Source organism: Equus quagga, chromosome 5 (genome assembly GCF_021613505.1).
Source record: "Equus quagga isolate Etosha38 chromosome 5, UCLA_HA_Equagga_1.0, whole genome shotgun sequence".
NCBI classification, from domain to species: Eukaryota; Metazoa; Chordata; class Mammalia; order Perissodactyla; family Equidae; genus Equus; species Equus quagga.
Genome location: NC_060271.1, coordinates 60,352,717 through 60,378,275, shown reverse-complemented (window position 1 = coordinate 60,378,275; position 25,559 = coordinate 60,352,717). Strand labels below are relative to the sequence as shown.

The 25,559-nt window shown below is 42.9% G+C and overlaps 1 protein-coding gene across 1 annotated transcript; it reads right to left on the bottom strand.

Moving 5' to 3' along the window:
* Window positions 1–204: 204 nt before the first annotated feature.
* Window positions 205–24,460, bottom strand: STARD7 (StAR related lipid transfer domain containing 7). Its single transcript, XM_046661550.1, has 8 exons — window positions 23,721–24,460; window positions 11,859–12,067; window positions 11,459–11,508; window positions 9,588–9,698; window positions 9,425–9,507; window positions 8,662–8,761; window positions 2,989–3,073; window positions 205–2,150 (listed from the first exon to the last, which is right to left on the bottom strand). The coding sequence occupies exons 1-8, from the start codon at window positions 24,023–24,025 to the stop codon at window positions 1,966–1,968; spliced, it is 1,128 nt and encodes a 375-aa protein (XP_046517506.1). The 5' UTR covers window positions 24,026–24,460; the 3' UTR covers window positions 205–1,965.
* Window positions 24,461–25,559: the final 1,099 nt, after the last annotated feature.

Genomic DNA, 25,559 nt, shown 5'->3' with positions numbered 1-25,559 from the left:
AAACTGGTCACCTGGAAAGGGCTCGCAGTCTCGACCAGGTGGTTAGCTGTGTGTCAGCACTACCAAGAAAGCCCAGGCCCTGCTACTGCCACGCACCAATGCTAGGGGTAGAAACACTCTTCTTCACACCGGTATCATCAGGAAGAAATGACAAGCCCAACAGGCAAGATTTCCCCACCACCATCTGTCCAAAGACAAACACTCTCTCGTACCAATCTTCATGTATTTATTCACACATTTGATAAAAATGTCACAGTTAGGAGTGAAATCATTACAATGACATAAGTAACCACAGACCAACCCCAAGTGCAGAGTCAAATTGCCAAAAATCAGAACATGAGCAACACACAGCTCCTTAACACCTGTGCACTCATACACACTCCTGCCCACACCCATCCACATCCCAACAATCACAGGCCCTAAGTTCAGACACAACCCAGGGACTCTTCCCTGGCTTCTGTCAGGTCCTGGGGATGAGAAGGGAAAAATGAGCAATGGTTAGACGCCGGGACTGTTCAGTGCAACTCTCTACTCTGCCGACGACTCAGAGAAGACAAGACATGAAACACCGGGCCAGTTACTTCGTTGGCACAAAACTTAACAGGCAATGAAAAGGCCAGGGGCTTAAGTTAGTCTCAGGTTTAGATACCTTTTTCGACAAGACAAAAAGGTAGCAGGTAAGGAAAAAAGGGAAAAATCCAGCCGTTTAAATTCTAGGAAAAAAGAGAAGGAAGGAGGATTTAAAACTTGATCCCTATTCTCCCGTCAGATTGCACCATGACCATAAGCAAAATCAGCTAGGCCAAACTGCTGTCATCTGATGGTGACTTTATCCAAACGGCATGGTTTGCTTTTATTTCAGCTCTGAAGAGAGGAGGAAAAACTTTTCAGAAGAACAAGAGGGTGACGTAAACCACATCCCCACTGTATCAGTACTTGGGGCAAGATTACATCTGTTTGTTCACACAGCTTGTCTACACCTCTGAGAGCTCCGGAGTGGCCCAACCCCCATTCCTCTGCCTTTAGCCTTCCAAGACGGACAAGTCCTCAGCATCCAGTCAAACCTGAAGTGTGGAAAGTAATGCCTGAATCAAAATGGTGTTTTCTACACAGTGGGACTATGGAGAAATCCTATTCAGCTCCCCTAATTCCTACTTTTAGACACAAAGGTTAAAAAAAAAACCCTGCAGTGTGATGTTTTGAGCATCTCCACTGACGCTATCAAAACACTGATGATACAGAAAGCTGTCTAAAAGGATTTACTTCCCAGTGTTCTTGGTAAATACGCTAAGGAAGGAGCTGATGATCCAAATTAATGCAGTGCATGAATACAGAAGAACTGGCCAATTCAAAGGAAACTGCTTTGGATAGGGTGAGTCAATTGGGTGGTATCTGGGAGGCAAAGAGAGAAATTTCTTGGTACAAACTTTACATCCTAAAGATAGAAGCAAGGTGAAGACAAGGCACTTACACTGCCAAGCAACAGTTCACATCCCTCCAACACTAGGACTGTTACCAAGAACACTCCCAGTGACCCTCACTGAAGACTCAACCAGCGCAATGCACTTTCCAGTTGGACCTTCAGAACTGAAGGGAATCCAAAGGGCTGCAGAACCGATGATGGGAACTGGAATGTTGGCAGAGGAAACAACTCAGAGGAAGCAAAAGGAAGTCATCTCCTTCTGGCCTGAGGTGAGAGGTTTGTTCCAGATTAGCTCAGTGAAATACCGAATTTCAAAATGCTTGGCCTGAGAATATGACACGCCCCCATGGATGCCTCTTTCTTCTCTCTGTTTTGATAAAGAGCGATAAGGGCTCTGAATGAATTCGGACACCAGACATTGAATTATCTTGCACTGGTGGTTACAGCAGATGCCTTCTAATACACGTTTCCGTTCTGTAGCAGAGTGATAAGGGACCAAGACAGGGCTAGAAGTGGCCTGTCCCTTCTTATCCCAAAGCCCTTCAAGCGTACTCGATCCGGGCAGGGCCACAACTACCCTCATTCTTCCGCTCAGAAGATGAGGTGGTGGCCTTGGCTTCACTGCTCATTTCCAGAGGCTTAGATGAGATATAGTCCTTAACTTTGATCTCCATGTTCTTGGCTTTCAGAGTGGCCATGTGCAGCTTCTCCAGGAAATCCGGCATGCCTGTTGGGAGAGAGGGAAATTTGGGTAGGGCTAACATACAAACCAATAGCAGTCTCAAAATTAGAAGGCCCTATTTCTTTTACGGTAGGGAGCCAACTCCTCCTTATTGAGATCAGAGCCTGGGGAACAACCTGGGACAGTTGCTCCCCAAAATGCGTAAGGCATGAAAACAACCACTCTTTGAGAAGGGGTACTGATCAAGCCACATAAGCCCCAAAAGGCTTTCTTTCAGGTGATTAAACTATCACTTATCAGTAGCACAGCCTAAATATCTGCCAATTTTATTTAGACAAATGTCAAACATAAACACCTAATGTCCTCTCCATTCTCCCCCTGAAGTGAGAAGAGGCTGCCTATGGAGGACTAGAAGAAAATCACATGAAGATGCTTCTTAAGGCAAGCAATTGGAAGGGAAAGGTGCAGATACAGCCATGATGTACAGCCTTTGTTAAGATAGTTGGTGGCCCCTTTCTCCAGGCAACTGTCCTATAACCACATTTTCTATGCCCTATTTTATGGCCTCCAACACTAAGAAGAAATTTTTTTTTAATGCATTAATGTACACAGTCCATATTTAAGAGATTAAGCATATGTCCTTCTTAAAACTCCCCTCTGGGCACAAGTTCCTTTCTGGGGCTCCATAACTCTCACTCCTCCAAACCCCAGCTGCAAGCTTCAATATCTTCACAGTCTTCAAGAAAGAACTTGGAAGGCTGTTTAATTCCCCCAATAGGGCTCCAGTGAGACAAGTACTGATTTTCTTGCTGCCATTAGAAAGCTAGAGAAAAACACAATGCTCGACCCAGGTTCCAGACCCTGTTAACAAGTGCTCACTCACCACTGGAAACCATCCAACTAACGCAGTAACGAGGAAACACAGTCTGGGGATTGTCACTGTATGTCAACAAGTAGTCAAAGCCATTCTGGAAAAGAAAAACAGTAAAGATGAAGGGATTGGAATTACCCACCAGAGCCTCATATCCAGTACCACAGAATAACCATGATCTGATTCTGACGCAGAGAGAGGCATTTTTTTTACCCTGTGCAGAAAACAGTTAACACTGAAGACCTGAGAGGTTGCTATCCACAGAAGGGCCTGCGTGCAAGGTTGCAGCTAGGCTGGTATCTGGGAACTCAGCTCCCGGAGTGTCTCAGTCAACAGTTAACTGCTAAGAGTAGCTCCCTGTGTCTCTCTGTGCGAGCCACATGGTTTATGCTGAACACCTGCTTTCCTTCTGCGGATGTGCAATTTTGGTATGTGCTAGGCAGAGGGTGCCTATGTGACCAGCCCCCAATAAAAATCTTGGGTGCTTCCCTGGGCAGAAACATCACACACACGCTGCTGTATTTTTGTTGCTGGGAGAAGAACGTGCTCTGTGTGACCCCTCACGGGAGGGAGAGAGCATGAGGACGCCTGCATGTGGATTCCTCCAGACCCCACCTGTGTCTTTTCCCTTATGATCCAGCTGTATATCCTTACTACACCACTGTAAAAAATCTTAGCCATGAGTACAACTACATGCTGAGTCCTGTGAGTCCTTCCAGTGAATCTTCTAATGTGGGGTGGTCTTGAGGACCCAAACACATACCCCCAATGTTTAAAGATCTTAATCTTTACCAAAATAGTATTAACTCTACCACTAATAACAACAGCAAACATTTATATAGCACTTAACTATGTGCCAAGAACCGCTTCAACTCCTCACAACAATCCTGTAATAAAGGTACTGTTATCTCTCATTTTTACAGATGAGGCAACTGGGCACAAAGAGACTGAGTAACTTTGCCCAAGGTCACCCACATCTCAGCAAGAGCCACGATGAAGCCAGAATTTTGAGTGCAGGGCCCGTGCACCCACTCTTTCTGGCTCTGATATGGTGAAGGACATTTACGGGGTCCTGCTCCTAGGAGAGGTCTGAACCAATTACGCTCCACCCAAAGGGGTAAGAGAACCACTACTACATCTGCACTTTGTAAAGCAGACTGGCCACAACTCCGGGTGGCAGAGCTAACGACTTTAAACTTTCATGCCTCTAAACCAAAAGCCATCTTCTTTCTTCCCTGAGTGAACTGTTTAATCTTTTATTCATTTACTCAACATATATTTGATTGTCCGCTATGTGTCTGGTACTGTGCTAGGTGCTATAGAGGAAACAAAAACGTGCTAGTCCTTGCCCTCGGGAGCTTCCAATTAATAGGAGAAACAGGTGCCATACCAGAGATACAGACCGAACATCACAGGAGCAAAGAGGAAGGAGAGGTACAGCCTCTAATGGGAACAGTGACAATACCCACCACAAGGCTGGTTATACAACTAAATGAGTTAATGCATGTAAAAGACTATTCTTCTCATAAAACACCTGGAGTGGGAAGTCAAAAGACCTGGGTTCTCATCCGCTACTGCTTATACAAAAAAAAAGAAGCCCAAACCCAAAACAACAGTTACCTATAGAAAGAAGGAAGTGGACAGAGCAAAGGGGAGATGAGCTAAATTATTCCAAATACTTATAAATCTGACTTTGGAAACATAAATTTTTTTTCATAATTTAACAAAACAAAACTAAATTTAAAAAGCAGTATCTAAAAATCAAAAAAGTAAAGTGGAAAACAAGGAACCTTACTATGAACTGAGTTGGTAGGAAAAACCACAAAGAGGGGATTTATTTCAACTATTTTGTACACAGTGCACATACCCTAAGAACAAAAAGACAGACAAATTTTTAGTCATCACTTATTAGTGATCTTGTTGGTATTATTCTGAGGCTGGTGTGTGTGTATTTCAGGCTAAAGCAAATGAACAGTTATGTTGAGGGGTATGAGAAGTGAGCTTTTCAGCACAGAAAAAGATGATAGACATAAGATATAGAATATAACTAAAAACACTACAACCCTGAATTTGAATTAAAAGTATTAGCATGCACCTAGGATTTACCTTTGAAATAAACAAACAAAACTTATTACTTAGTTTTATCTTCTGAAGGGGCCTAAAAGCAACAAGTACGCCAGTAGCTAGCTATTAAGTACTCCTAGAAGCCAAATTGTGGTATTTAAATGACATTTCTTTAAAAGGAACCAGGGTTCCCTGAAGAAATGCTAATTTCCAGGTTTAGAACAAAAACTACACAAGATGAACCTGGAACATCATCTAACACCAGAAAACAAGAGAGCTCCTGAGGTCAAGTCAAAAGGACTCAAGCCAGTAAGATGAGGCTCCTAATGGCCAAAAATGAGATAATTTGAGAATCAGTAAGAATAACTGTAATGGATTAAAGCTAACCAAATGTTTAAACGTGTGAGTTTCTAATGGTATTCCTTTAAAAAATAAAAATAAAAACAAAACCTTTACCTTTGGAGGATCCCTAGTTGAAAAAACCAATTCATTATTTTGAAAACTAATAAATAAAGGAAATGAATCAAGCATTTCTCTTATTTCCCTTTCATATATAAACTACAGGAAACCAAAGAGGTGATGAGGAAAATTTTCCCTAAAGTATTTCAACTAACAAATGGAAATGAATGAAGGAAAAAGGAACTACAAAATCAGCATTTTGTAACCTATAACGAAATAATGGAGCCGAGCAATAATCATCGATCGCTTCTAAATTCACAAAGAAAGGGACCATCAGACATTATTTGCCTTCTAATCAAGTGATCTTGCCCAAAACAAACAACCTCAAGTTATTCAAGTCTCTAGATCTAACTACCAACATGCAGGAGATACAGGGCACAGAGGAACTGACACTGTGGACACTGTGGGGATACAATCAGCAAGGTCTAGGACAAAGAACTCTGCTTCTTCAAATACAACTGCAAGAAAAAAAAGAGGGAGAACTTACTGATTTCAAGAGACTCAAGAGATAGTAGGAATAAATTTCAATGTCCGAATCTTGTTTGGATCCTGATTCAAATAAACCAACTACAAAAATTCATGGACAATCAGGAAAATCTGAACACTGACCAGATATTTGATATTAGGGATTATTATGATATTGAGGTTATATTTTCAAAAATGTCTTTTCCTTTTGAGATAAATACTAGAATATCTATAGAATTCTTCTACAGCAAAGCGAAAATCTGCTTCAAAATAACCAGGAGAGTGGGAAAGGGTACAGATAAAACAAGTTTGGCCATGAGCTAGGGATGGATACACAGGGCTAATTATACTATTCTACTTTTTTTTTTTTTTTTAAGATTGTCACCTGAGCTAACATCTGTTACCAATCTTCTTTTTTCTTCTTCTTCTCCCGAAAGCCCCCAGTACACAGTTGTATATTCCAGCTGTTGGTCCTTCTGGTTGTGCTATCCTCTCTACTTCTTTATCTTTTTTATACATTTCAAATTCTCCATGGCAAAAAGTAAAACAAACAAAAACCATACCGTGACTCAAAGATCTACTTTCCATCTGGCAAATCCAAACTTAGCTGCCTGGTTTTCAAGTACCCTCTGTACACGGTCAATGTAATTTACACTCGTCCCGAACCTCCCCCTTCCTTTCCAGGCAGTGCGACTCTGAACGGAACCGTGGCTCGCTGCCATCTCCATCCTCATCTTTGGTTGAAGCATGTCTTCCACCTCCAGTGCCCTTCCTCTCCTCCTCTATCCACAGCCTGTCTTTTCACGAGAACCAACTCAAGTCTTACCTTTTTCATAAGCGCTTGCCACAAATATACTAAAAGAATTATACAGATTATTCATATCGGTCCCCCACCCACCACAAGTGAAAGAAATTATTTATTGGGTGCCTACTAAACGCAACACACTCTGCTAGGTGCTAAACTACGCCTTGGCAGTCTCATGGTCACAGTTTCTAAAGGCAGCAATGCTGGAACTCCAGTTGCTTTTTTTCAAATAGGAAATACATGGGCACGGTTCAAATTTCAAAAGGAACACAAAAGAAAAAGAGTGAGGCATTAAGCCTGCCTCCCACTCTGTCCCGGGCCGGCCCAGGCTCCCCTTCCTAAAGGTAACTAACCATCCACAGCAGCCTTCCTTGTTCCCCCCCATCTTCTCAAGCAGGGGCTTTCAAACATTTCTAACTACAACACACTGTAAATAACCCTTTTCACATTGCAACCCAGTTCTCTCTGTCTCTCATACACACATATTCATACATGCTTATGGAACCAAACAAAAGTCTCATGAAATACACTTACACTCAGTTTCTATTCTGTTCTATTTACTCTTTTTTTTTTTAAGTTGGTCATAATGCACTAAATTAATTTTGTCTTCCACTAATGGGTAGTAACCCATGGTTTGAAAAACACTGCTCTAAAAATAGAACAGACGTAAACACACAGATCATCTAGTAAAAGAGTCAACCACACACTGGCTGAGGTGAACCACCATTTCTCTATCATAGTTAAAGTACTGCTTCAGGTGGTATGAAGAAAACAACTTGAGGAAAACAACAAAACCATACTAAAGAACACAGTTCGTACAGCTCTAAAACAAACAAAAGTGACAGCGCGAAACAAAGCTATCATAAAGAGAAAGAGAGCCAAAAGCAGCAACCACTGGAATCGATATGTACGCTCATCGGAGATTTGGCTAAAAAACAAAAATTAAACACCCCACTAAGTCAAAGACAATATTCCTCTCCAAGAAAGGTCACAGAATTTCAGAGAGGCAGACAGCATCAGTCTAAGCCTCTCCTTTTACAGACAGAGAAAGAGAAGTCCTGAAAAGTTTTAAGTGCTCTGCCCATTGTAGTGAAATTTTTTTTTTCCCTTTTTCTCCCCAAAGCCCCCCGGTACATAGTTGTATATTCTTCGTTGTGGGTCCTTCTAGTTGTGGCATGTGGGACGCTGCCTCAGCGTGGTCTGATGAGCAGTGCCATGTCCGCGCCCAGGATTCGAACCAACGAAACACTGGGCCGCCTGCAGCGGAGCGCGCGAACTTAACCACTCGGCCACGGGGCCAGCCCCTGTAGTGAAATTTTGATGGGAAAAGTACTCGCTCTAGTTCCTAAAGAATGCTGCTGGGGGGTTGCCGGTTCGGATCCTGGGCGCAGACATGCACTGCTCATCAGGCCACAACTAGAAGGACCCACAACTAAAATACACAACTATGTACTGGGGGGATTTGGGGAGAAAAAGCAAAAAACAAAAAGATTGGCAACAGTTGTTAGCTCAGGTGCCAATCTTACAAAAAAAAGAATGTTGCTAATGATAAGCTGATGTGTCAGAGGCTATCATCTCTCAGATAAACGGGGGCCAACAGGTAATCACTACTTTGTCTCGGGGGATCTTCTAGGTACATCACACTACAGCAGGGGTTCCCAAAGTATGGTTCCCGGCAGCTTGAGCCTCACCTGGGAATTTCTTAAAAATGCAAATTCTCAGGCCATACCTCAGCACTGTATTTTAACAAGCTCCAGTGGATTCGGACGCGTGCCAATTTTGAGAACCACTGCCAGAGACCAACTCACGCCTTCCCCAGATCAGAAAAAAGGTATTCCCTGAGAAAATTCCAAAGCCACTACACATCACCTCTTGGATGATGTAAAACTCACCTCATCAAACGACTTGTGGGGACGGATAACCATTTGGGATTCGTATGATCTGACCCTTACAAATTCCGGAGACTCTGGCACACTAGGGTGCTCCACAGCACTGGTAAGGAGGAAAGTTAAGGAAACTCTTAGTAATGTCTATGTAAAACAGCACAGGAGCTAAAGTCGAGGGAAATCCAAAAAGCTGGCTCTAATTTTTTAAATAAAACAGAGTCGTCACTAAGATGAACGAATACAAACTAAGTTTTAAAAACAAAGTGAGGAGCCGGCCTGGTGGCGGCAGCGGTTAAGTTCATGTGCTCTGCTTCCGCAGCCCCAGGGTCCACGGGTTTGGATTTGAGGCCAGGACCTACGCACCACTTATCAAGCTATGCTGTTGTAGGCATCCCACATATAAAATAGAGGAAGATGGACAGAGATGTTAGCTCAGGGCCAATCTTCCTCCAAAAAAACCACAAAAAAACAAAGTGAGTTCCCTTGGCGATTCCTGGCTCACTAGGCTTTGTGAAGAAGAAGAGAACACTTTTTTATTAAATTATCAACATTGAGGAACTGAAAAAATGGCATAATGAAAAGCTTATATCCATCCCATCTTCCCAGACAGTCATTAGTCACAGCTCACCCATGTTCTAGCTGGGATGGATGGGGCCCTGGCCTCACATGTAAGGGCACTGCAAATGTGCAAACTCCCGCCAGACAAAAACGAATGAAGGACACAGCTAAAGGGACCCAGCAGGGGCCACAGGTAATGATACGTACGTACCGTGACACCAACACCATCACGTTGTTTTCCTGATCCACGCTATACCGCCGAACATAAACATAATCCCGTGAGTACATTGGATACTAAGGAAAAGAAGGGGCAGGATTAGTGTTCTGCCTCACATGGCCATGAGAAAAGTAACACCAGAAGTAAAAATACTCACAGGAAAATGGGTTACCCAGTGAAGAACCTCAGAACCACTAACCACATCCCTCTCAATCACTTCCAGCTTGATTACCAGGGCATCCCACTTTTTTCTGTACTCTGTATCCAGCTGCACAAAGAGAAAAGATCATGAACACCCAAGAGATCCAAAACGAAGCTGCAGACGCTTCTCCAGATGCTTGGCCCTCTGACCCAAGGACCTTATTCTGAAACAGTGATCCGACCTAAAAGACAGTGCCAGAGGCCAGCCTAAGTGGTATACCAGTTAAGTTCATGCGCTCCACTGCAGCAGCCTGGGGTTCACGAGTTCAGATCTGGGCATGGACCTACATGCCACTCACCAAAGTATGCTGTGGCAGCATCCCACACACAAAACAGAAGAGGACTGGCAATGATGTTAGCTCAGGGACAATCTTTCTCAAGCAACAAGAGGAAGACTGGCAACAGGTGTTAGCTCAGAGCCAATTTCCCTCACCAAATAATTAAATAAAAATAACAGATAGTGTCAAAGTATGAAAGACATGGCTGTGTTTACTACAGATGAGTTTTTTTAAATCCCTTCTTATAGGCCAATACCATTACCTTGAAAGTGAATCTTAACAAGAAAAAGACAAACCAAACAAAAGTGTGAGAAAAAATATCATAACAGACATGTCTGGGGAAGATACAATAGATAGTGATATAAATGTCTAACGGTAAAACAATTCTAAAAAGTTTTTTGGGGGGGGGGTTTCTTTCTTCTTTCTTTTTTTGCTGAGGAAGATTGCCCCTGAGCTAAGATTTGTTGCCAATCTTCCTCTTTTTCTATGGAAGCTGCCACTACAGCATGATCACCGACAGAAAAGTGGTGTAGGTCTACCCCTGGGAAGCAAATCCGGACCACTGAAGGGGAGCACACCGAACTTAACCACTAGGCCACCAGGGCTGGCCCTCTAAAAAGTTTTAAACAGACAAAAAGTCCAAAAGTATAAGCAGATACTTCACACAAAGAAATGCAAGTAGCATGTTTTTTTTAATTTCTAGCATCACAGGTAACTAAGGAATTCCAAAATAAGACACATATATACATTCAAACCAACAAAAATTCAATATAAACTGACAAAATTAAGTGCTTAGGAGAAAGTGTACACTTGCCTATTATAGTAGGTGTTATAATCATCAAACTAGTTACTCAAAGTCCGGCAAAACAAATGAAAAATCCAGGAAGGAAAAAATTTTTTGACTAACTCTGGGTGATCCCACCTCCCCCTTTCACGCATTTCCCCCAAAGGAGGAAGGCAGCCTTTGAACAGATACTCTTCATCTTTATTAAATAAACACCTTCACTATGGAAATGTTCCAGATTACTAAATCCTAACTGGCTCTGTACTGAAGGGGAAAACGCTATAAAGCATTTTAGGCCCAACAGATAAAAGTGGAATATAAACAGAAGATACAAGTCCCACATCAATGTTAAATTTACTGACTTCGATAACGGTACCATGGTTAGTTAAGAGAATATGTCTAGTTGTAGGAAATACACATTGAAGGATTTTGGAATAAAGGGCCATGTATGTAATTTACCCTCAAATTGTTTAGGGAAAAAAAATGATAAAGTCTTATAAAACATACTAAAGCACTCAAATCCATTCCTCTATTTGATCTTCCCAACAGCCTGCGAGAGTGTAGAATCGGTTTCATCCCCACTGCACACAGAAATTCTAAGTCAAATATTTATCCAGACGCTATTTAACGTGAGATGAGAGGTATAGAGATAGATGGATGTACTGAAGTCAATGTCTTCTGAGTCAAAGAAATTATTCATGTGGACAGCGGTAAGTGGATTTCTAGGCTTAGAGACTCCAAATCTGGGAAGAAAAATTTACTCACCTGGACGTTGAAGAACTGCCGGGGTGTCACATCTGTGTAGGTGCCGAAAACTAGAATGACAAGAAAGAATAAGGGATGTTTGCCACACTCTCATCATTCACCTTACTCCTGTCTCCTACGTGCATTTCAATTATTGAGTCCTGATAGATCTTAAAGGCAGATTCAGCAATTGGAAGTCATACTGGGGCAGCAAAAGTAAGATAAAGACAACCTATAGCAGAGTACAGCAAAGAAGACACTGAGACTCGTCAACTGGGAGACGAAAAATAACAAACAGTAAACCGTGGCAAATTTTCTGAGAAACAACCAAAACAGACCAGATTAGAGAGTCTAAGGAACAGAAGCCCTGTGCAGCTAGGCAACCATAGACCACATAACCAGGGAGCCAAGCCGGGCTCACCTCTGTACTGGTAAAGGTGGGTGCCTGTGATAGGGCGCCGCCACAGCTTAAAGTGTTTCTTATCCATCACCATTTCCCAGGGTTGCTCTTTGCCCCCTGAATCTTCACTCCCTTCTGTTTGGGATTTTGGTTCTGGAGGGTGGCGTTCAACTCCAGAGCTCTGAAACACGTTTGACATTTCTTCCAACCGTTTCATCTCATCAATGGATCTGGAAAGGAGAAAAACAACAAGCATGGCACAGGTGGTCAGAGTCAGCCCTGTGAAAAGAAATGTCCACACAGACTTGCGTAAGAATGGTATTAAAACAATACAGAGTGTAGTGAACAAAAACATGAGTTCCCGAGTCTGAACCCAGTCCAACATTCATTAACTAGAGTACTAAATTACTTAATTGGTCCCTATTTCTTAATCTGTGAAATGGCAATAATAAGAGTACCTACCTCAAAGCTTGACTGCAAAAATTAAATAAATTTCTATGTAAAGTGCTTAGTACCTGGCACATGTTTAGCCCTCAAACATTAACTATTCAGGTTTATGACTGTGAAATGTCATTTGATATCTTTTTTTTAAAGATTTGCACCTGAGCTAACAACTGTTGCCAATTTTCCCCCCTACTTTTTCTCCCCAAGTCGCCCCCAGTATATAGTTGTATATTTTAGTTGAGTCCTTCTAGTTGTGGTACATGGGACGCCGCCTCACTGTGGCGACGAGTGGTGCCATGTCTGCGCCCAAGATCTGAACCAGCGAAACCCTGGGCCATGGAAGCACAGTGCGAACTCAACCACTCGGCCACGGGGCCGGCCCCTCATTTGATATCTTTTGTCCATCTTTTACTGGGTTGTTTGTCTTCCTACTACATTATAAAAGTATTTATATATTTCTCCTCTGCTTTTAAAGAGAGATAATTCGCATCCCATAAGAATCATCCTTTTACAGCATACAATTCAATGCTTTTTAGCACAGTCACAAGGTTGTGTAACCATCATCAATTCCAGAACATTTTCACCACCCCCAAAATAAACCTATACCCATCAGCAATCACTCCTCATAGCCCCTGACAACCACCAATCTACTTTCTGTCTCTACGGATCTGCCTATTCTGGACATTTCATATAAATGGAATTATACAATACATGGTCTCTTGTGTCCGGCTTTTTTCTTTTCTCTTTGAAGACTGGCGCTGAGCTAACATCTGTTGCCAATCTTCCTCTGTTTTATGTGGGATGCTGCCACAGCGTGGCTTGATGAGCAGCACCAGGTCCGTGCCCAGGATCTGAACCTGCAAACCCTGGGCCACCGAAGCAGGGCGCACAAACCTAGCCACTATGCCACGGGACTGGCCCCACGTCTGGCTTTTTTCACTTCGCATGTTTTCAAGGTTCATTCCTGCTTTATTGCTTTTTTGGCTACGTAATATTCCACTGTATAAAGATATCACATTTTGCTTATCCATTCATCAGGTGATGGACATTTAGGTTGCTTCCACTTTTTGGCTACTATGAATAAGACTGCTATGAACATCTGAGTGCAAGCTTTTGTGTAGACATGTGTTTTCAGTTCTCTTGGGCAGATTCCTCGGAGTGCATTTGCTAGGTCACGGCAACTCTGTTTAACTTTTTGAGGAAGGGCCGAATTATTTTCCAAAGCAGCTGCACCATTTTGTATTCATACCAACAATGCATGAGGGTTCCAACTGCTTCACATCCCTGCCAACACTTGTTACCGTCCATCTTGATTCTAGCAATCCTAGTGGGTGGGAAGTGGTATCTCACCGTGGTCTTCGATTTGTATTTCCCTAATGACTAGGGATGATAAGCATATTTTCATGTGCTTATTGGCCATTTGTGTACCTTTTTTGGAGAACTATCTATTGAAATCTTTGCCTATTTTTAAGTTGGGTTGTCTCTTTATTGTAGAATTCTAAGATTCTTTATATATTCTGGAGACTAGTCCCTTATCAAATATATAATTTATAACGATCTTCTCACATTCTGCGGGTTGTCTTTCCAGTTTTTTGATAGTGATCTTTGATGAACAAAAATTTTTAATTTTCATGAAATCCAATTAATCTGCTTTTTCTTTGTGTATGTTTTGGGTGTTATACCTAAGAAATCACTGCCTAATCCAAGGTCATAAGGACTCATGCCTATATTTTCTTCTAAGAGTTTCAGTTTTAGCTTGCATTTAAGTCTTTGATCCACTTTGAGTTAATTTTTATGTAGGGTGTGAGATAGGGAGTCTAAATTCATTCTTATGCGTGTGCATCTCCAGTGATCCCAGCATCATCTGTTTAAGACTATTCTCTCCCATTGAATTCTCTTGGCAGCTTTGGTGAAATCAACTGACCACAAATATAAGAATTTATTTCTAAACTCTCAATTTTATTCCAACAATTTATATATCTATCTTTGTGCCAATACATTATCATCTTAATTACTGTAGCTTTGCAGTTAAGTTTTGAAATCAGGAAGGGTGAGTCCTCCAACTTTCTCCTTCTTTTCCAAGATTGTTTTGACTATTCTCGGTCTCTTTCATTTCCATATAAGTATCAGGATTAGCTTGTCAATCTCCACAAAACAGCAAGCTATGATTCTGATAGGGATTGTATATTGCCATCTTAACAATATTAAGTCTTTTAATCCACGAACACAGTAAATCTTCCCATTTATGTCTTTTAAAACTTCTTTCAATAATCTTTTGTAGTTTTCAGTGTGTCCTGCACTGTGTTTGTTAAATTTACTCCTTAGTATTTTGTTCTTTTTGATGCTATGTAAATAGAATTGGTTTCTTAATTTTATTTTCAGACTGCTCATTGCTAGTATATAGAAATATGCTTTTTGTATCTTGATCTTATATCCTGCAACCTTGCTGAACTCATTTATTAGCTCTACTAGGTTCCTGTGGATTCCTTAGAATTTTCTACATACAAGATCGTGGCAGGGGCCAGCCTGGAGGCACAGCAGTTAAGTTCCCATGTTCTGCCTTTCAGCCACCCAGGGTTTGCTAGTTCGGATCCTTGGTGCGGACATGGCACCGCGTGGCAAAAGCCATGCTGTGGCAGGCATCCCACATATAAAGTAGAGGAAGATGGGCATGGATGTTAGCTCAGGGCCAGTCTTCCTCAGCAAAAAGAGGAGGACTGGCAGTAGTTGCCTCAGGGCTAATCTTCCTCAAAAAAAAAAAAAGAAAAAAGAAAAAAGAAAAAGATCATGGCAGCTGGAAATAGAAACAGTTTTACTTCTTCTTTTCCAATCCGGATGCCTTTCATTTCTTTTTCTTGCCTAATATCCCTGGCAAGAACATGCAGCACACTGTTGATTAGACATGGGAGCAGACATCTTTGTCCTTTTCCTGATCTTAGGGGAAATGCTTTCAGTCTTTCGCCATTAACTATGCTATTAGCTGTGTTTTCCGTAGGTGCCCTTTATCAGGCTGAGGAAGTTTCCTTCTATTCCTAGTCTGTTGAATGTGTTTTTATCATGAAAGAAGGCTGGATTTTGTCAAATGCTTTTTCTGCATCTACTGAGATGATCAGGTGGTTTCTGACCTTTACTCTATTAATGTGGTGTGTTAAATTGATTTTATATGATGAACTAACCTTGTCAGTAATTTGTTTAGGACTGCATAAAGCTTTAAAACATTCAAAACAATACCATATATCATACTATGTGTCATTATATACCATTTAGGGATGTACACATATGTGTAAAGACAGAGATGGGAATGAAACACAACCAGCTGGATAAACTTGGGGAGAGGAGATTTTAATTGGAAAAGGGTAGAGAGGAGGTTTAAATTGTATTTATAATATTTTACTCCTTAAATATAACTGTATTTGTAACATTCATGTTATTCTTTAAAACTTTTTATAAACATTTGATAATACTTTTTTAAAAAATGGCTTGTATTTTCCCCTTCACCTTCCAACAGCAGATCAGAAAGACTGCTAGCTGTCTATGTCATATACAAGTCTCCTGTGAGCCAAGACTGAAGAAGACACCAACTACAGATACACTCTGAAACGCCCTTTCACTCCTCTTCAACCTTCAAAACCACACGAGGTTCAAGGTTAACTTCTAGGCAGAGTTAACCACGTACATTGACTTTTATTCCTCTACAGAAACATATCACACTATATTATAATTAATCTATCTTTGTGTCTGCCTCCCTTACAGAACTATGAATTCTCTAATGGCCCAGAATCAGTCTTTTTCATGTTTCTATTTCCAGCTCCTAGCAAGTGCCTGGTCAACATTAGACGCTCAACACATGTTTACTGAATAAGCCAAGTAAATCAATAAATATAGAAGTAGGCCTCAGCAATTCAAATTCTTATTAAAAGATTAAATTCAGTGTTATACTGGTAATGCAAGATTAAAAGTTTAGAGCAATCCAAAGTGGTGGTAAGTGTAGAGATCTGTGTTCTCATCTGGCTCTGCCAGCTAGCTGTGCGATCTTATGCAAGTCATTTTACCTGTAAAGCCCTCCCTGTTTCCACGTGTAAAGTGAGGACATTATTTCTTGCAGGCTTCTATTAGCTTTAAAATTCCAATTTTCTGAATTTTAAACTTTGGACTTAAACAAAAATACTTATATAGGGAGACACTTGCTATTTTGACTGCTTGAAATCTTTTCTTATTTGGGGAGAATCCCAAAATAGGTGGGATGCAGTAAGCCCTAGTAGTTAGAGCACAGCTCCTAATTTAAGAGAGGTTAATTAGAGACTTCTGGTAGCAGTTCTGAATCTTGAGAAAATAATGCAAGGCACAGGATCTTTTAGAAATTATTCTCTGTGATCTTGGGAGAGCGTAGAGTCCAGCAGGGCAACTGATCCAGGGGAAACAAAACCAGCAACACTGCCCAAAGAAGATTACTCCCGTAGCAAGTCTTGGCTGTTCTCTTGGCCAACCTGTACTCTGGCCTTCTCGTCAATGCTTTGTGACCTAACATCTTTCTAATTAATTCCTTTTTGGCTTAAGTTAACCAATATCAGTTTCTTTATTTGTAACCAAGAACCCTAGCCAGTAGAATTTATAGTGCTGTTCTGATGAAAAATGTTTAACCACTTTTTGAAAGTTTTAATTTGAATTAGAAGTGAGAAAACAGGATTGCCTGCTACCACTGCAAACAGTATAGAAACAGGGAAGGAACTTCAGAGTAAGCAAGAAGATCTCACAGGAGAAAGCAAAAGCAAAACCAGCCAAAGCAATCCTGAGAAAAAGGAACAAAGCTGGAGGCATCACACTCCCTGAATTCAAAATACACTACAGAGCTACAGTAATCAGGACAGCATGGTACTGGCAGAAAAACAGACACACAGATCAATGGAACAGGACTGAGAGCCCAGAAATAAGACCACACACCTACGGACAAAGCTAATCTTCAACAAAGGAGCCAAGAACATACAATAGAAAAAGGAAAGTCTCTTCAATAAATGGTGTTGGGAAAACTGGATGGCCACATGCAAAAGAATGAAAGTTGACCATTATCTTACACCTTACACAAAAATTAACTCAAAGTGGATTAAAGACTTGAAGGTAAGACCTGAAACCATGAAACTCCTAGAAGAAATTATAGGCAGTACACTCTCTGACATCGATCTTAGCAGCATCTTTTCAATTACCACGCCTATTCAGGCAAGGGAAACAAAAGAAAAAATAAACAAATGGGAAATCAGACTAAAAAGCTTCTGCAAGGCAAAGGAAGCCATGAACAAAATAAAAAGACAACCCACCAATTGGGAGAAAATATTGGCAAATCATATATCCGACAAGGGGTTAATCTCCAAAATATATGAAGAACTTGTACACACTCAACAACAAAAAAACAAACAACCCCATCACAAAATGGGCAGAGGATATGAACATTTTTCCTTAGACAATATACAGATGGCCAACAGGCACATGAAAAAGATGTTCAAGATCACTAATTATTAGGGAAATGCAAATCAAAACTACAATGAGATGCCACCTCACACCCATCAGAATGGTTATAATTAACAAGAAGAGAAATAACAAGTGTTAGAGAGGACGTGGAGAAAAAGGAACCCTCATACACTCCTGGTGGGAATGCAAACTGGTGCAGCCATTATGGAAAACAATATGAAGAATTCTCAAAAAATTAAAAACAGAAATACCATGTGATCCAGCTATCCCACTACTGGGTATTTATCCAAAGAACATGAAAATCAACAATTCAAAAAGATTTATGCATCCCTGTGTTCAATATGCAGCATTATTCACAATAGCCAAGATGTGGAAGCAACCCAAATATCCATTAACGGATGAATGGATAAAGAAGATGTGGTATATATAATACACAACGGAACACTAGTCAGCCATAAAAAAGGTGAAATCATGCCATTTGCAACAACATGGCTGGATCTTGAGGGTATTATGCTAAGCAAAATAAGTCAGACAGAGAAAGACAAATACCATATGATTTCACTCATATGTGGAAGATAAACACAGAGAAAAGGAGAACAGATCAGTGGTTACCAGAGGGGAAGGGAGTGGGGCAGGGCAAAAGGGGTAAAGGGGCACATATATATGGTGACAGATAAAAACTAGACTTTCGGTGCTGAACACAATGCCGTTTACACAGAAACTGAAATATAATGCACACCCAAAATTTACACAATGTTATAAGCCACTATGACCTCAATAAAATAATTTTTTTAAAAAAGAAGTGAAACCAAAACCACAGCTAGACTTGCTTAGAGAACAATTCAGGCATCATGTGGCACCAATTATGGCACTTTTCAGCGCTAGGAAACATCATTCAATAAAAATTAAGCACCACTCCTGAATGTCATTCTTATCACATAATGAAGAGGGGCAAGAATGTCTTATTGAGGGGCTGGCCCCGTGGCCAAGTGGTTAAGTTCGCGAGCTCTGCTGCAGGCAGCCCAGTGTTTCGTTGGTTCAAATCCAGGCGCGGACATGGCACTGCTCATCAAACCACGCTGAGGCAGCGTCCCACATGCCACAACTAGAAGGACCCACAACGAAGAATATACAACTGTGTACCCGGGGGGGGGGGGGGGGGGGTTGGGGGGGAAAAAGGAAAAAAATAAAATCTTATTAAAAAAAAAAAAAAAGAATGTCTTATTGAAAGCACATCACAGCCAGCCCTGTGGCCAAGTGGTTAAGTTCACCCACTCTGCTTCAGCGGCCCAGGGTTTCTCTGGTTCGGATCCTGGGCACAGATGTAGCACCACGCATGAAGCCATGCTGAGGTGGCGTCCCACATAGCAGAGTCAGAAAGATCACTGGTGGGCTTTGGGAAGAAGAAGAAGAAAAAAAAAGAGATTGGCAACAGATGTTAGCTGAGGTGCCAATCTTCACCAAAAAAAAAAAGGACATCAGAGGCTCATAAAATTACCTAGTAATAATGTTTTAAGAAAATTAAACTATATGACTACAGGTAATATTTTTAATGGCCTTCTGAAACCCAAGAGCTTCTGATTCACTGCTTAATCAGTCTCTCCTATGTAATTAAAAGTCACTAGGTGGCCTTGTTAAAATTATGAAACAAAGTCCCTAGAAGGGGATAGAAATGTCTTGTGAAGTTACAACATTCATTCTTTGAATAGCACCATATGAATGCTGGAGCAAGACTGCATCATGATAATGCAGGTTCAAGAATCTCTGAAGGGTCTCAACCTCTAAAGCTGACATGGAGACATAATCAGCACACAGGTACACAGAGTCACTATCATATGTGTGGAGGAAGGAAAAACCTCTCACCATGGATCTCTCTACACTGCTGTGCCAAATCTTGTCTGGACGGGATGGGTGTCTAAACCTTATCATCTTGTTATCTAAGTCTTAAACAAGTAATAAGAGCAGAGGAAAGGACAAAGGAGATTATTCCCAAAATAGTAACAGAAGCAGATTAGTAAGAGGATCAAGGAAAGACAGTCAATGCTTCCCTTTCTCCAAAACTAAACTTATTTCAATATTTGAGAAAGGCTAGACTGAGAGCTACAGCTACTGAAGCCACAAAACCATGAAAACAGAGTAAGAAGTATAAGCACGTTTGGCTCCTCCATGGGTCCTCCCCTCCGCGTAGAGCTTGATATAAGGCTCCAAAACGATTCAAATGAAGCCATCCTTGTACTTAGTAATTTCAGTAAACAATTGCCTCATTTCACACAATCCCGTCAAATTCCAAATTACTGTCAAACTTAGAGACGCTGAAGTACAACAGCTATGGGACACACCTAGAGATAAAAGACATCAACCGGCTCACTGCAATTCTGGGCCAACTGGTTAATGGTAAAATAATGAAGACAATCTCAAAAACTTCAAGTCAGCTTTCACGCAGTTCTCAGGCTCTAAGAAGGGCCTATCAGTAAAACACCCTCAAGTGACAGTGGGGAAGAAAAAAGTTCCTTTAGGCCAAAAGGATTTCTTGTTGAGCATTTATCTAGTTGGTAGCATACTGAAAAGGTGAAAGTATTCTGAATGCCCCGAAAGACAGAAATGGGAAAATGGCCAATTTTCTTTATGAAACTTCACTGGCACTTTATTTACTCAAATTTCCAGAGCAATGAACTATGACTTTATAAAAAAGAGGGGAGGTTAATGGAACATTTCCCCCTAGCATTTCATATTTCTTAACTTCCTTCCTCTTTTTGCTCCTATAATTTTTTTTAATGTTCCAGGGCAATCAAAAACAACTACTGTATTTTTCCGTAAGATTTGCCCTCGGCCCAAGAATGCCAGCTAGCACCAAGAATACTGATTGAAAGTCCTTTTGTTTGACTGTTTAATTGAAGACAATTGGGTAAGAATACTAGACCAAGCATTAAGAGACCCGATTTCTACACCTGGTCCCATCAGTGCGTCAAAGTCACTTTGTACAAGTTACTTCTTTTCTCAAATTTTCTTGCTATTGCTAGATTAATGAGATCCTACTTGTCAAGATGTTCTTAAGCACAAGAGAATATAAAGCAAGGTTATTCTTTTTCATTCTGACTAGAACCCCAAATAATATAAGAAAAAATGCATGCCACTTCAAAGTACACATTCAAAGAGATATCCTGCACACCCCATCACTGTTTAACCAAGACAGCAGTATCAGAAGTAGTTTGTACCAGGACAAGTTGGTACAGAAACACCACAGAAGAGTCAAAGGCTGTAATTTAGGGGCCATGGGACAATCATGCTCTTCTTCCACTAATAAGAAACGCACTTGTCCCGAGGCACACTCAACTGTGCTCCATTATGGAAGCCACTTGAAATCATCTCACTAGAACAAACAAAATCTAAGACATCTTCAGCAGCACCTCCTTTAAAGCAAATACGTAAACACCAAGCAAAAACAGTTAACCTGTACTCAGAATATTTTATTCAATAAAATATAAACGTAACAAGCCATCAGAACAAAGACCTATGGAACCACTGTACAATCAAGATAGTTGAATAGCATATTATTTGCCTCCCTATCAAGATAACAAATATATTTTTAAAAATCCTCAAAATGGACAACTTCATCAAATTTTAAGCACATGACTGATTTCAAGCATGAACTGGACAATGAAGTGTTAAATGAGGGCCTTCACTGTAACAACCCTGGAGAGGGTCAAAAAAGGCCTTCATCTGGCCTACTACTTCAGCTGGGCTTCATCTAAGCTTCTGAAATTCCCAGAAGCTTCTCTGGCAGATTAAGCCCGAGCAACACCTCTCCAGGAGTTGGATTAGAACCAAGAGTGTTTCAACTGCCCCCAGGGCTCAAAGACAGCCCAGAGAGAGGGAAATAGAATGGATACTGGGTCAGTTCATCAAGGGGTCTGATCTCTTTCCGCCACAGTGGGTAGTGACTACTGACTCCAATATTTACCACATTCATTTCCTATCTTGTTTTCCCCTCTAACTCCTGCAAGTGGGAGACTTATTAAACAGAGGCTCCAGGCCATAGTGTCCACAGCAATACATGAAGTAAGCCAAAGAATGTCATCCACCACCTAGGCCTCAACACTATTCAACTCCCACCCCCAAAACATCTTCCCTCTCTTTTGCACCCAGGAGCCCTTTTCTGGTCTTTCTCCTCTTCCCCAAACAGATCCAACTGGGAATTTTCCCTTCAAAGTTCATCAATGTGGAACCTAGGTATTTCATCATTAAAAACAGAATGAGGGGCCAGCCCCGTGCCAGAGTGGTTAAGTTCAGGCGCTTTGCTTCGGTGGACCAGGGTTTCACCAGTTCGGATCCTGGGCGCAGACATGGCACTGCTCATCAGGCCACGTTCAGGTGGCGTCCCACATGCCACAACTAAAAGGACCCACAACTAAAATATACAACTCTCTACTGGGGGATTTGGGGAGAAAAAAAAGAAACACACAGAAGGAAAATTCAAATAGTTATTTCTCAACTTACAAGTTTCCCTCCCATAAATTCTTTTATTTCTCACACCTGAGACTGCTTCATTAGAACAAAATGAATAGCAAAAGAACACTAACAGAAACTAGACAAACTACCTATCATGTTTTGACATCTTAACTTTTTTGTGAGTAAGGTTGTTTGTGAATATGATTTTAAATTGCATTTATAAAGTATTAGAGTATTAGCAGTTCTTAAAATACACCTGCATTTCCCCCCAATCCAAAGTATGGCACAAACAGCTGCCTGGCATCTGGGTGCTACATCTCCAAACAAGTCACAGTGTTAATTTTTTTTTTTTTTAAGATTTTATTATTTCCTTTTTCTCCCCAAAGCCCCCCGGTACATAGTTGTATATTCTTCGTTGTGGGTCCTTCTAGTTGTGGCATGTGGGATGCTGCCTCAGCGTGGTCTGATGAGCAGTGCCATGTCCGCGCCCAGGATTCGAACCAATGAAACACTGGGTTGCCTGCAGCGGAGCGCGCGAACTTAACCACTCGGCCACGGGGCCAGCCCCCAACAAGTCACAGTGTTAATTTTATTGAAGCATTTCTAATTTTCACCTAACTAAAATTAAGGAACAAGAAATATCTAGAATAAATAGATTTGTGTGGCATTTATGAGGGAGAGGGGACTGTCGTCCCAGGTTCCTGAAATCAGTTTCAGAGTTTAGGGGACAGAGTTTGTGTGGAGAGAGAGCAGAATTTAAGAATATCTATTAAAAAGAAAATACAGAGACAATATAAACAGTAAAGCATTGTTTCTCCAGGAGATTACATATCAGGGCTGATTCAGAACCACAGATAAACAAATTCCATCAATGGTACTGCACTTTTCACACAAAAGGTTTTGATGATAACAAGAGTGATTTCAGAGCTTAATGAAACAGCACCCCCAAAGTTCTAGTTAAAGTAGCAAAACAGTGACCTAATTCTTATAGGTTAAACTGTCTGGGCTACTGGTTTGAAGGACGAGAGGAAAATCCCTTCCAGCCTAATTCTGCCACAAGAGTCACAATGACAAAGAGAGCTTTCCTGGTATTTGTTACGAAGTCCCATTTGGAATGAAGTAATTTTGCAAATTGCATAACTATACCTGTAAGTCAAGTTAAAACCCGTTTTGAATTTGACCTTTCTGGATGTATTAAAGATTACCTGCATAATGGCCTACATGCCTTCAACATCGTATGTGTTTTTCACAATGTAATTTCTGTAGTGTCATGCTCCCCATTCAAAGTCGCCCTGCTAGACTAACCTACACTTCCAGTTATTTCTAACCCGACAAACGAAATTAACAGAGACAATAAACAACGTGGTTTGCTGAAACAGGATCAAGCTGGTGCATCGCCAAGTCAAGTAGCCCCGGGGAAACGGGAGACATCGGCTGCACAGGCAGGCCCCTGGGTCCGATGTCCCAACCTCCCCACCCGATCGGCCCCCACCCCGGGGCACAGGAACGGCCTCGCCCCGGGCCCACCTCTGCAACTCCTCCTCCTGGATCCTCTCCTCGTCCCACACGAAGACGCCGGCGAGCGCCGCCATCAAGGCAGAAGCATGGCCCGGGCGGCCGTGCAGCCGGCGCCAGAGGCGGCCGAGGAGGACGCGGCGGGAGCTCTCCGAGTACAGGCGGCCGTAGAGCTGCGCGATCTGCTGCGCGCGCCGCACGCGCAGGCCCGTCACGAAGCGGCACTGATTGGCCAGCAGGGCGAGCAGGCCCCCGCCCCGCGCCCCTGCGCCGGCCAGCCAGGCGGCCAGGGCGGCCGGCGGCCTCCGCGGGAACATGCCGCCCGCGCCCCGCCCAGGCCCCTGCCCCCCTGCGCCCGGAGGCGACCGAGGCCTCCCTCACGCGGCGAAAAGAACGAGCCCGGGAGGGCGCAGGCGGCCCTAACAGGTCCCCCTAATTGGCCGGCCCCGAACTCGTCTCACTGTCCAGCAGGCCCTTCATCTCTCTGCAGCAACCGCCGAGGAGGAGTCCCCTTTGCGGAGAATGTGGGTCATGCCACCAGCCGCGGACGCTGCAAGACGCGCTCCTGGGCTCCGGCCGCGGGCGGGCGCGTGGGCGGCCGGTCGGCACCGTCGGCCGCCTGCCCCCTCGGCGTCCTCACGCCGGCGCCAGGGGCCGCGTTGCACAGCGCGCGGGAAACGACGAGGCGGCCCGCTCCGTTCCGGCAGCCGGCGAGGTCCCAGGCGTTCGGCGTTCGGCGTCCGCCACATGCACAGCCCGCCTGCAACCTACTCCTGTTTCGGCCTCCCGGGCCCTCATTGGGCACGGCCCGGGCTCCTCAATGCTGATTGGCGCCGCCAAGTGCTTGTCACCGCCCCCTCGCGCCGCGCGCCGGGGCCCTTCGCTAGCAAGGTAGGTGGAGCGGCGGCGAGAGCCAGTCAAGGGCGCCTCGGAAAGTGACCGTAGGACCCCGCCGCCGCCGCCGCCGCCATCTTCAGGCCCCCCCCCGACCCCGCCCCCCGAAGGGGCGCGGCCAGGTGCGTGTTAAGAATCCAGCGCAGTGCTCACTTGTCCTGAGAGGCGGGGACAGTCGCCTCCTGCAGTAATTTGAGTCTAGGGTGCGAGGGGGTCTCGGCTTTGCGCCTGCGGGGCCCTGAGGGCGTCCAGGTGGGGTGGGGCGGGACAGGTAGCCCCCGGGGTAAAGAGAGACCACGTAGGCCTGGCGGCTGCTGCCATCAAAACTTCCTCGGCCTCCCAGGCTGGCTCTCCCGGGTGCGCCCTGGAATATCCGGGCGCCAAGACGGTCCCCGAGACTCGGAATCTGAGCAACTCGTCTTCTCTCTGCGAACCCCGCGACGCGAGAGTGGACCCGTGTGACATCCTTCAGCCCGGGACACTTTCTAGAGAGCTACGTGAACAGGTGGCCCTCGGTAAAAGGGCAGCAGAGTGGAGTTCCTTGGGGCAGATGTCGTAGTTCGAGCCGTAGCTGTCCCTCTCCCTTTGACCACAAGGTGACAGCGTGAGAAGGTAAACAGGTTTGCACCGCCCACGAACAGCCTGGCTAAATGATCTCAAATGGCATTAAATTACTACTCTGTGCCCAGCTTCGTTAAAACGAAACTGCTGGAGGTCCGACGGGAAAACTTCACACTAAATTGTTTCCCTTTTTTACGCTTATATTAAGTACCTTACTGAAAAACAAAAAAATATTGTGGAAGGCCGTCTTGATGAAAGGGGCCGTGCTCATTCCAAGGCAGTGCATTTAGATTCTTAGTGTAGATTCCATTCTTACTGTAGCTATTTGAGCAATTTTCGATGTTCTTAATAAAAGATGTTTCTCCAAAAAGAGAGAAAATTATGCTTTACTGGGAG